General features: G+C 45.6%; 1 protein-coding gene across 1 annotated transcript in view; it reads right to left on the minus strand.

The window, feature by feature from the left end:
- Window positions 1-12,521, minus strand: part of PCYT2 (phosphate cytidylyltransferase 2, ethanolamine) — a 31,693-nt gene that overhangs the window by 16,185 nt on the left and 2,987 nt on the right. Inside the window, exon 2 of the mRNA XM_030205172.1 lies at window positions 5,320-5,408. Within this exon, the coding sequence (XP_030061032.1) occupies window positions 5,320-5,408 (89 nt within the window). The remainder of the gene's footprint in view (window positions 1-5,319; window positions 5,409-12,521) is intronic.

Below are 12,521 nucleotides of genomic sequence, written 5' to 3' on the forward strand. Positions count from 1 at the left end.
ACGCACTGGGAGAATGGTCCCACTCTCCGTCTCTCCCCACTCCCTCTGCTTTATTTTACTTTAACAGAAGTTTCTTTCCTCTCTTCATTCTCTGAGAATAGGGACTCTCTTGCCGCCTGTTGTGCCCCTGAAGGGGAGTTTCATTTTTCTGAGGTATGCTTTCAGCTGTATTCTCCTCAGGTTGGTTTTTTTTTTTGTTTGTTTTGTTACATTTGTACCCCTCGCTTTCCCACTCATGGCAGGCTCAATGCGGCTTACATGGGGCGATGGAGGGTTAAGTGACTTGCCCAGAGTCACAAGGAGCTGCCTGTGCCGGGAATCGAACTCAGTTCCTTAGTTCCCCAGGACCAAAGTCCACCACCCTAACCACTAGGCCACTCCTCCACTGTTGCTACTATTTGAGATTCTACATGGAATGTTGCTATTCCACTAGAAGTCGGCCCTTGCAGATCACCTATGTGGCCGCGCAGGCTTCTGCTTCTGTGAGTCTGACGTCCTGCACGTACGTGCAGGACGTCAGACTCACAGAAACAGAAGCCTGCGCAGCCTTCTACATGGAATGTTGCTACTGTTGGAGATTCTACATGGAATGTTGCTATTCCACTAGCAACATTCCATGTAGAAGGCTGCGCAGGCTTCTATTTCTGTGAGTCTGACGTCCTGCACATACGTGCAGGACGTCAGACTCACAGAAGCAGAAGCCTGCGCGGCCACATTGGTGATCTGCAAGGGCCGACTTCTAGTGGAATAGCAACATTCCATGTAGAATCTCCAACAGTAGCAACATTCCATGTAGAATCTCCAATAGTAGCAACATTCCATGTAGAATCTCCAACAGTAGCAACATTCCATGTAGAATCTCCAATAGTAGCAACATTCCATGTAGAATCTCCAATAGTATCTATTTTATTTTTGTTACATTTGTACCCTGCGCTTTCCCACTCATGGCAGGCTCAATGCGGCTTACATGGGGCAATGGAGGGTTAAGTGACTTGCCCAGAGTCACAAGGAGCTGCCTGTGCCTGAAGTGGGAATCAAACTCAGTTCCTCAGGACCAAAGTCCACCACCCTAACCACTAGGCCACTCCTCCACACAATAAAAGTATTCCTTTTTGTAAGTCATATGAATCTATGTGCAGGATGTAAATATTTAAGCACATAAGCCTGTGGGGTAGGACAGCCTCTGGGGAATCCTCAGTATCCAAGGCGCTCTGAATGAGGGAGAGAGAAAAGGGGGATCTTACCAAAAGGAGAGGGTTCTAGGAAATCTAGACTGCCCCCAATTTGATTGACTGCACTTTTTTGTCCTTTAGATTGAAAGCTCCTTTGTTAGATTGTACAGCGCTGCGTAACCCTGGTAGCGCTTTAGAAATGTTAAATAGTAGTAGTAGGACATACATTTTAGTTTTCACAAATTGCTGGTTAGGCAAGAGGCCCCCCCTCCGCCGGCTTCTCTTTCCTGATATACTTAAGCACAGCTTACAGTGGGGGAAATAAGTATTTGATCCCTTGCTGATTTTGTAAGTTTGCCCACTGACAAAGACATGAGCAGCCCATAATTGAAGGGTAGGTTATTGGTAACAGTGAGAGATAGCACATCACAAATTAAATCCGGAAAATCACATTGTGGAAAGTATATGAATTTATTTGCATTCTGCAGAGGGAAATAAGTATTTAATCCCTCTGGCAAACAAGACCTAATACTTGGTGGCAAAACCCTTGTTGGCAAGCACAGCGGTCAGACATCTTCTGTAGTTGATGATGAGGTTTGCACACATGTCAGGAGGAATTTTGGTCCACTCCTCTTTGCAGATCATCTCTAAATCATTAAGAGTTCTGGGCTGTCGCTTGGCAACTCGCAGCTTCAGCTCCCTCCATAAGTTTTCAATGGGATTAAGGTCTGGTGACTGGCTAGGCCACTCCATGACCCTAATGTGCTTCTTCCTGAGCCACTCCTTTGTTGCCTTGGCTGTATGTTTTGGGTCATTGTCGTGCTGGAAGACCCAGCCACGACCCATTTTTAAGGCCCTGGCGGAGGGAAGGAGGTTGTCACTCAGAATTGTACGGTACATGGCCCCATCCATTCTCCCATTGATGCGGTGAAGTAGTCCTGTGCCCTTAGCAGAGAAACACCCCCAAAACATAACATTTCCACCTCCATGCTTGACAGTGGGGACGGTGTTCTTTGGGTCATAGGCAGCATTTCTCTTCCTCCAAACACGGCGAGTTGAGTTCATGCCAAAGAGCTCAATTTTTGTCTCATCTGACCACAGCACCTTCTCCCAATCACTCTCGGCATCATCCAGGTGTTCACTGGCAAACTTCAGACGGGCCGTCACATGTGCCTTCCGGAGCAGGGGGACCTTGCGGGCACTGCAGGATTGCAATCCGTTATGTCGTAATGTGTTACCAATGGTTTTCGTGGTGACAGTGGTCCCAGCTGCCTTGAGATCATTGACAAGTTCCCCCTTTGTAGTTGTAGGCTGATTTCTAACCTTCCTCATGATCAAGGATACCCCACGAGGTGAGATTTTGCGTGGAGCCCCAGATCTTTGTCGATTGACAGTCATTTTGTACTTCTTCCATTTTCTTACTATGGCACCAACAGTTGTCTCCTTCTCGCCCAGCGTCTTACTGATGGTTTTGTAGCCCATTCCAGCCTTGTGCAGGTGTATGATCTTGTCCCTGACATCCTTAGACAGCTCCTTGCTCTTGGCCATTTTGTAGAGGTTAGAGTCTGACTGATTCACTGAGTCTGTGGACAGGTGTCTTTCATACAGGTGACCATTGCCGACAGCTGTCTGTCATGCAGGTAACGAGTTGATTTGGAGCATCTACCTGGTCTGTAGGGGCCAGATCTCTTACTGGTTGGTGGGGGATCAAATACTTATTTCCCTCTGCAGAATGCAAATAAATTCATATACTTTCCACAATGTGATTTTCCGGATTTAATTTGTGATGTGCTATCTCTCACTGTTACCAATAACCTACCCTTCAATTATGGGCTGCTCATGTCTTTGTCAGTGGGCAAACTTACAAAATCAGCAAGGGATCAAATACTTATTTCCCCCACTGTATAGGTCAAGTGATCGTACCAAACCGCTCTTAAACTTGGACAAATATAGTGTTTTAATCCTTCAAATTATAACTGAGAATCTCAGAAAAAAGGGCGCCACATAAATCAAAGAAGACCTAGTCAGCACTGTGTTCTTACCGTCTCCAATGCGAAGAATAGTACGATCAAATCTTTGCTGCCTCAATTTAAGGGCCAATAAATGCCCAGGCTTATTATGATTAAAATACTGAAGTTGCTGTTGTTGACACCGGATAAATTGCAATTGGTCCGAGTAAATATTGTCTAATTTTAACCGGAGAGCTTGGATCTGCCTCAGAGTAGATCGAATGAGAGGACTTATGGAGATCCTCCAAGTGGGACAACTGTGAAATGCAGTCAGCAACTTCCTTTCGCCTGGCCCGTGCCCTTGCCTGTTTTAGAAAGAACCCCCTCGTTACAGCCTTTAAAGCATCCCAATCCCCAGAGAAGGACCCGAGTTCAAATTAGTATCAAGATATTCCCTCAAGAGTGTTCTATAGTTGGTTAAGATCTTATCCTCCTTCAGCAAAGAGGTGTTCAAAGTCCACCTACTGTTCTTATCTTCCTCACAAAAGGATGAAAGCTGAACCCAGGTCAGAGCGTGGTCCGAAATGGTAATGGGGCCAATACCTGAGAGACCACCCCCCTGAATCAATGAGATTTCAAATAACAAATGATCAATACGGGAGTATGAATCATGAGCATAGGAATAGAAAGAATAATCCCTTCCCTTTGGATGATGTAGACACCACGCATCGCACACAGCTAGAGATCGAGCCAGACCAACCAACGCTTTAGAATTTTTAACATCTATTCCCGACACTGCACCAGACCTATCCAAGGCTGGGTCAAAAGATGCATTAAAGTCGCCTCCTAACACCAGTTTACCATAGGGATCAGATTGGACCATCCTGCCAAAAAATTCCCCCTGAGATTCGTTGGGTGCATAAACAGCGACAGGGTAAAAGCTAAATTATTCAATAATACGTGTAGAAGCAAAAATCTACCAGCAGGGTCACGCTTGGTTTTCAACACCTGAACCTGCAAGGAAGAATGAAGCAAGATTGCAACCCCCCCCCCCCCCACCCTATTTCTATTTTCTGGATCATCACAGTGCTGTAATGGAGCAAAAGAATTCTGTAAGGGCAACAATTGTGAGGGTGGATGCTTCGTGTCACCTGTCATAGTCTACCTGAGCCTACTGTGATCCATCTATTATTAGATCTTTTTATTGTTTGAGGCAGTTTTTGAGAAATTGGGATGATCGTGTGCAGTGATAGAAGCTGTTTTAATTGCATCCAATTCCTGCTTAAGTTTGCTGAGCTCCTGTTTTAAACTAGCAAGCTGAAGACAGATAGGACAAGCCTTTAGCTTCCAGATGTTGTGCCTTGGAACTAAAGCACCACAATAATTACACAGAATAAAAGTAATTTTGATTGGTTAGAATGGGTATGAACAGGTGTACAATGAAAGGGTTGCCTGTGTATGATTCAGGAATAATGTTAATGACTTTGTGGAATTCATTGCTGTTACACCTAAGGTTGGAAAAATCCCACTCCACTTTTAAAATCGGAGCTAAAAACTTTCTTGTTTAGAGATGCTTTTTTCCCACAACCTAACCTGACTTACAAACCTGCCTTTCAGGCTTCGGGCTCCTTTGTCTCGCCCCCTGACGGGTGGGACATCAACCACAAGCAGTACGTTTATAGTGGATGTATTATTTATTATATTCTTTTTATTTTATCCTATTACTTTTCTATTGTTATTTGTAGTTTTTTTTTATAATCGTATTTTATTGTAAACTGCTCAGACAGTGACTGAACTATCAAGATTGAATAAAACTTGAAACTATGTAAGAAAAGGGGACTTTCAGCCAAATTGAGGGAGAGAATTTTTCAGACAGCAAGGTAAGATGTTTTTTTACTCATGTAAACAGCTCTGAAAGTTGTTCTCTGTGTTTGCTGGTAAGGATAGTTGTTGAGAAGAGGACGGGGTATGAACCATTTTAATACTGATCCTGCAGGTAATGGAGCCCTGACAGATGCCAACCGTATTACTCACTCTAAGGTCCTCAACTTCCACACAGTGACAGATAAATTGTCTAGGCTGCTTTATTCATCACCTCTAATCCACATAATCCTTCCCCCACCCATACCCAGCCAGCGAATCCAGAAGGACAAAGATCAACACAGCTCACTAGAGGGAATGCAAAGGCCACATCTTACCATCTGTATGAACACCAGCGATGAGGTAATCACCCATGGCACGAGCCTGCCGCAGCTGATTTGAATGCCCATAATGCACCATGTCATAGCTAGAAGAAAAGGTAAAGAATAAATTCATGAAAGAATGTACCACCAGAAACAAAACAGTGGTGAATTGGCATCAAAAGGAAGTTCTGTAACAAGCCATGAAGACCATGTACTGGCACCCTTCTCCATTCCCTGCTGTTATGGCCCCTAAACTGCAGCCTTGATCTTGTCTTCGGTAAAGAGAGGCAGAGAGCCCAGCCTGTATTTACAAGATACCCTCAAGGTAAAGGACTAGAAAAAGGCTGCGTTTCAGTGTGAAGAATTTCCAAGTACAGTCACATGACTACAAGAAATCCGTCGGCCAAGGGAGAGGAGGGTAGAAATACAGAAACACAAAATGAAACCCAGGTAAGGCCATCGTAATAGCCAAAGTGCACCATAAGTACATATAAGTATATAAGTACATAAGCACCACCATACCAGGAAAAGACCAAGGGTCCATCAAGCCCAGCATCCTGTCTCCGACAGTGGCCAATCCAGGCTTCAAGAACCAAGCAACCGCCCCTCCCCCCCCCCCCCCAAAAAAAATTATTCTTAATAATGTTCAATGGACTTTTCTCTCAGGAAATACCATGTCTACTTGATGTCAAAATTGACAGCACTTAAAAGAAACACTCTTAAATGTTTCTACCAAATTTAGGATAGTTATATCACCTGGCAGGAGACAACAGTGCTGACCCCGAACGGGCAATCAATCTCAGTAACATTCAGTGGCGTAGCCACAGGTGGGCCTGGGTGGGCCAGGGCCCACCCATTTAGGGCTCAGGCCCACCCAACAGTAGCACATGTTTAGTGGTGGCTGGTGGGGATCCCAAGCTCAGCCAGCTGAAGACTTCCCCCTGATGGTAACGAAAACGCTACTCTCCATGATACTGGCACCTGAGCATGCTCATTTTTCAGTGCATACCTGCTGCAGACTGCTAAGGTGGAAAGAAGCATTTTCCCGCCAGCTGAGATATTCTTTTGGTGGTGGTTGGGGGGGGGTGGGGGTGGGGAGAACACTTGGTGCCCACCCACTTCTTGCCCAGGCCCACCCAAAATCTGTTGTCTGGCTACACCCCTGGTAACATTACATTGATTACGTGCTTTTCTGGGCCACTCAACCCCTATTGGGGATGGTCCATAACAGAATTTCAGTTTTTGCTATTGTATTAGTATTGTATTGTATTGTATTGAAGCTTCTGCTACTAACCTACAAATGTACTCGATCTGCAGCCCCTCCTTACCTCTCAACCCTCATCTCCCCTTACGTTCCTACCCATAACCTCCGCTCTCAAGACAAATCCCTCCTTTCAGTACCCTTCTCCACCACCGCCAACTCCAGGCTCCGCCCTTTCTGCCTCGCCTCACCCCACGCATTGAACAAACTCCCCAAGCCCACACGCCAGGCCCCCTCCCTGCCCATCTTCAAATCTCTGCTTAAAGCCCACCTCTTCAATGTCGCTTTCGGCAACTAACCTCTACACCTCTATCCAGGAAATCTAGACTGCCCCCACTTGACATTTCGTTCTTTAGATTGTAAGCTCCTTTGAGCAGGGACCGTCCTTCTTTGTTTATTTTGTACAGCGCTGCGTAACCCTAGTAGCGCTCTAGAAATGTTAAGTAGTAGTATTAGACACATGAAGAATCACAGTATGTTATTTGCTTGTGTATTGGCATCTTTATATGATTTTGTTCATAAGTTGGGTTTTGTAACTGATATTATATTTCAATAAAAAGATTTTAAAAAAGAAAAAAAGAAACACAAAATTAGAGCAGAAAAAGACCATCTGGCTCATCCTGTCTGTTCATCCATACCAACTGATCCGCTCTGCAATCCCTCCTTCTCCCTCAGAAGAAGGGATTGTAGAGCTGGAGGACTGGCATCATAGACCCCTTCTCCAATCCGCCATCACCCTTTCTACCTGTCTGGTCACCTTAAATCATCAGATACAAGTGAGCTCTAGCCCTAGATTTTGTTCCTCTTTCATGCACAGAACTTTACCTCTTACACTATACTGCACTCTTGGGGTTCTGCAGCTTTAATCCACGATCCTACACTTTTTTTGGTGTTACCTTCTAGATTGTTCCTCAGGCTTCATCAGATCCCCTCCCCATGTTATCCACCTTCCAGGGTGTCTATGCTCTTGCAGATTTTGGTATTATCTGCAAATAGGCAGACATTTCCCAGCAGCATTTTAGCATTGTCACTTACAAAAATGAATCAAAGAACTGGACCCAGGGACTGAGCACTGCTGACCACCACTGGTAACACCCTTTCCTCAGCTCAGTGAACCCGCAGAGTGCAGGCTGCTGAGAGAGATGAACATGTCAAAAGGAAAAATGCCAAGAAGCACAACCAATGCTCCCATGGCCTAAAGGACAATGCAGGAAAGCAGAAATATGGTTGTGTGCGAGACCGAGTTGAAAGGTTCTCACTAACTGTGGTTACTTCATATAGAAGCTGCAAATGACAATACACTGAAAAACAAATTTGCTAGCTCAAATCAAGAAACTTGATTCAATTTTTAAGCCCTTTTCAGTCAGAGGAAAAATGAGAACCCTGAGAACCTTCCTTGGGAAGGAGTGAACACAGGACACGACAAGATCTCTTTTTTTCAGATCTCTGAACATGCATAATAAGATAGAATCCCAGGAAAACATGGTTGGGATTAAACACCCGAGTTTAAATTTTCCAAAGATTAAATTCTCGTCTCCTTGGGAATCTGAGAAGGAGGGGAAGCAGTTGAAGACTAGGGAGAAGTCTTGAGAATCTGGATCCTGTCACATGTGACCACAGTTTTGATGAGTCAGATCTTTCAGAGTCCCGTCCCCCCCCCCCAGGATGATCTCTTCCCCAGTCACCTTATGCTCTGACTCTGATGGTGGCTGGGGAGAAGCGGAGGTGGTGAACGGCCAAACTTTATCTGGATAGGCATCCAGCCATACCTAACAGCATCAGAAGAGCCATTCAAAAAGTGTTTAAGTACAATGTGGACAGCCAAAATCTCAGTTAGCCCAGGCAAGAGTTGCAAAGAGTATAAGAAATGAGTAACAATCTACCAGGGGAAAACCTCATCAAAAGGAGTCAGACCAGCAAATAAGGACTATCGATGACCTAAGAACAAACAGAACGAGCTACCTTCAGCAACTACAAGGAGATCAAATCATGACACAGAACAGGTGACGGAACACTAATCAGCTGCAGCACAGGACAGGCTTCTATGGACAAGATGGTTCACAGCCATCGCAGAACAGAAAAATGCAGATTCCTTAGCACAGTATTCAGTTACACATCCCACTGCTGGACAAGGCCTGCTGATGTCAGAAGGCCTTTAAACGGAAAGGCACAAGAAGATGGCATGGCTCATCCCCCGTAAACTGTGTAAACCCTACAGAATTGCTATAAAAGAAATGCAGATATGACGACCATTACAGAGACATTTCCATTCCAAATGAAAAAAAGCTTGGTGCAAGTACATCAGCAATGTGGCAAAGAAGAAAAGTACAATAGTGTGTACGATGCGTGGAGAAAAAACAATCCTCAAGCACTAACAAAGAGACCAAGAAAATGTGGCAGAAAGATTCAGAAATTGTCCCAGGTGTACTAGGTGCTACCAGCTTGTTTACAAAGAAACTCTACGCACACCTTGCCTGTATAAATTAGCCCTCATGAAATCTAAGGTCTGTGGCACGATGCCAGTGCCGAGACTAGTGCTAGCAGTGAACTTTAGAGACTGAAATTATTCAGTATAACCTGGCTCATGAGTTGGGTTCACTCCTGACAACACTAAGCCATTGCCTCTAACAAAACAGAATGTTGCTATCAGTGCATGGTATCTCCTACAAGTTAACAGGGAGCACTTCCCTCCTCCTGTTTAGAAGGTATAAGTACATAAGTATTGCCATACTGAGGCAGACCGAAGGCCCATCAAGCCAAGCATCCTGTTTCCAACAGTGGCCAATCCAGGTCACAAATACCTGGCAAGATCCCAAAACAGTACGTTTTATGCTGCTTATCCAAGCAAGTATGAAATACATTTCCAGGTGCTGAACTGCATAGCAATGTCTGAACTTTGATGCAGGGCTTAGTTGTTGTTCTTATTAAGGCAGAGGTTCAGGTCTATCGAAGAGAATGACACGGGGACAAAGCTTGTCCCCGTCCCCACGGGTTCTGTGCCCGTCCCCACCCCGTCCTCATGGGTTCTGTCTGTCCCCATCCCATCCTCGCAGGTTCTGTCTCTGTCCCCGCCCCATCCCCACAGACCGACTCCATCCCCACCCCGTCACCATGGGCTCTGTCCTCATCTGCAGAAGCCTCAAACAATTATGATTTTATCTTTAAATCTTTTTATTAAACTATAAAAAGGAATAATATGCTGTGCAACTGTTGTGTATAAATTACAAATAGAAAACAATAATAACAGCGAGCAGCTATAATAACCCTCTCCACCACCACCCTCTACCCTTCCAACCCCAACAATAGCTGATTTCTACTACACCAAGGAATCCTAATTCACACTGTTAAAATGTCCAAGGGTACAAAATACAACCCATTCTGTATGCCCTAGAGGGGAGAAATATGCCCTATGAAGCACTGTTATGATTTAATCTGTGGATGAATAAGAAATCATCAACAATCTCAGGATTCAGTCTAGCTCTCCTGTGTCTTCCACAGTCCTTCCTGCAATAGAAGATGTCTTCTTAGAAGATATGCTGGTAGCAGGATGAACAGGATCCCCATGCAAATTTTGATTGCTTGCTTGTTTTTTTAAAAAACCAAAATATCTTTGTCTGCATCACTGAAACATAAATTAACAGTCCAGTTCATGAACAGGCTTCAAAGCAGAAAATGACACAAGGACAAAGTTCCTGTGGGCTCTGTCCCCATCCCCACCCCGTTCCCTTGGGATCTGTCCCCGTCCCCATGTCATTTTCTAGTCTATCACAAGGGGGTAAAATAAGGGTTTGGATATGAACAACCTGCAAAGTAGAGAAGCAGCTACTTTTGAATTAGCAAAAGCATTTGCTCCTATAATTCAGCATTACAATCTGTGACTGGGGCCAGAAAGTTGAGATTATATCCCAAAATCTCTGATCTGGAACCTTCAAAAGGATGAAGATTCAGAAGCAGACTAATGGGCTCATTTTCGAAAGAGAAGGACGTCCATCTTTCAACATAAATTGTCTCCCAGGGACGTCCAAATCGGTATAATCGAAACCCGATTTTGGCCATCTCCAACTGCAGTCCATCGCAAGGACGGCCAAAGTTCAAGGGGGCGTGTCGGAGGCGTAGCGAAGTCGGGACTTGGGCGTGCCTAACACTTGGAGGTTTTTGACCCATAATCAAAAAAACCAAGGACGTCCCTGACGAACACTTGGATGTTTTCACCCAGACATGTTTTTATTACGAATAAGGCACAAAAAGGTACCCGAAATGACCAGATGACCACCAGAGGGAATTGGAGATGACCTCCCATTGCTAACCCCCTCCCACCCTCAAAAAACATCTTTAAAAATATGTTGTGCCAGCCTCAGATGTCATACTTAGGTCCATGACAGCGCATGCAGGTCATTGGAGCAGTTTTAGTGGGTGCAGTGCACTTCAGACAGGCGGACCCAGGCCCATACCCCCCTACCTGTTACACTTGTGGTGGTAAATGTGAGTCCTCCAAAACCCACCACAAACCCACTGTACCCACATCTAGGTGCCCCCCTTCACCCGTAAGGGCTATGGTAGTGGTGTACAGTTGGGGGTAGTGGGGTTTGGGGGGCTCAGCACACAAGGTAAGGGAGCTAAGTACCTGGGAGCAATTTATGAAGTCCACTGCAGTGCTCCTAGGGTGTTCGGTTGGTGTCCTGGCATATCAGGGGGACCAGTGCACTACAAATGGCTTGCATTTGGCCGTTTTTGACACGGATGTCTTTGGTTTCAAAAATTGCCGAAAGTCAGAAACGTATCTAGGGACATCCTTTGGAATCCTTTGGGTTCCAGGGCTCTGTCCTCTCCTGGTTCTCCTCTTATCTCTCCCATCGTACCTTCAGAGTACACTCTCATGGCTCATCCTCCTCCCCTATCCCGCTCTCTGTTGGAGTTCCCCAGGGTTCTGTCCTTGGGCCCCTTCTTTTTTCAATCTACACCTCTTCCTTAGGCTCCCTAATCTCTTCTCATGGTTTCCACTATCATCTTTATGCTGACGACACCCAGCTTCATCTCTCCACACCAGAAATCACTGCGGAAACCCAGGCCAAAGTACTGGCCTGCTTATCCAACATTGCTGCCTGGATGTCCAACCGTCACCTGAAACTAAACATGGCCAAGACGGAACTTATTGTGTTCCCACCCAAACCCACTTCTCCTCTCCCTTCACTCTCTATCTCAATTGATAACACCCTCATCGTCCCTGTCTCATCTGCCCGCAACCTTGGTGTCATCTTCGACTCCTCCCTCTCCTTCTCTGCGCATATCCAGCAGATAGCCAAGACCTGTCACTTCTTCCTCTATAACATTAGCAAAATTCGCCCCCTCCTCTCCGAGCACACCACTCGAACTCTCATCCACTCTCTCATTACCTCTCGCCTTGACTACTGCAACCTACTCCTCACCGGCCTCCCACTTAGCCATCTATCCCCCCTTCAGTCCATCCAGAACTCAGCCGCACGTCTTATCTTCCGCCTCAACCGATATACTCATATCACCCCTCTCCTCAAGTCACTTCACTGGCTTCCGATCAGATACCACATACAGTTCAAGCTTCTCCTACTCACCTACAAATGCACTCGATCTGCAGCCCCTCCTTACCTCTCTACTCTCATCTCCCTTTATGTCCCCACCCATAACCTCCGCTCTCTAGACAAATCCCTCCTTTTAGTACCCTTCTCCACCACCGCCAACTCTAGGCTTCGCCCTTTCTGCCTCGCTTCATCCCATGCTTGGAACAAACTCCCTGAGCCCATACGCCGGGCCTCCTCCCTACCCATCTTCAAATCATTGCTCAAAGCCCACCTCTTCAATGTCGCCTTCGGCACCTAATCACTACACTTCTTCTCAGGAAATCTAAACTACCCCAACTTGACATTTCGTCCTTTAGATTGTAAGCTCTTCTGAGCAGGGACTGTCCTTATTTGTCAATTTG

Source organism: Microcaecilia unicolor, chromosome 6 (assembly GCF_901765095.1).
Source record: "Microcaecilia unicolor chromosome 6, aMicUni1.1, whole genome shotgun sequence".
NCBI lineage: Eukaryota > Metazoa > Chordata > Amphibia > Gymnophiona > Siphonopidae > Microcaecilia > Microcaecilia unicolor.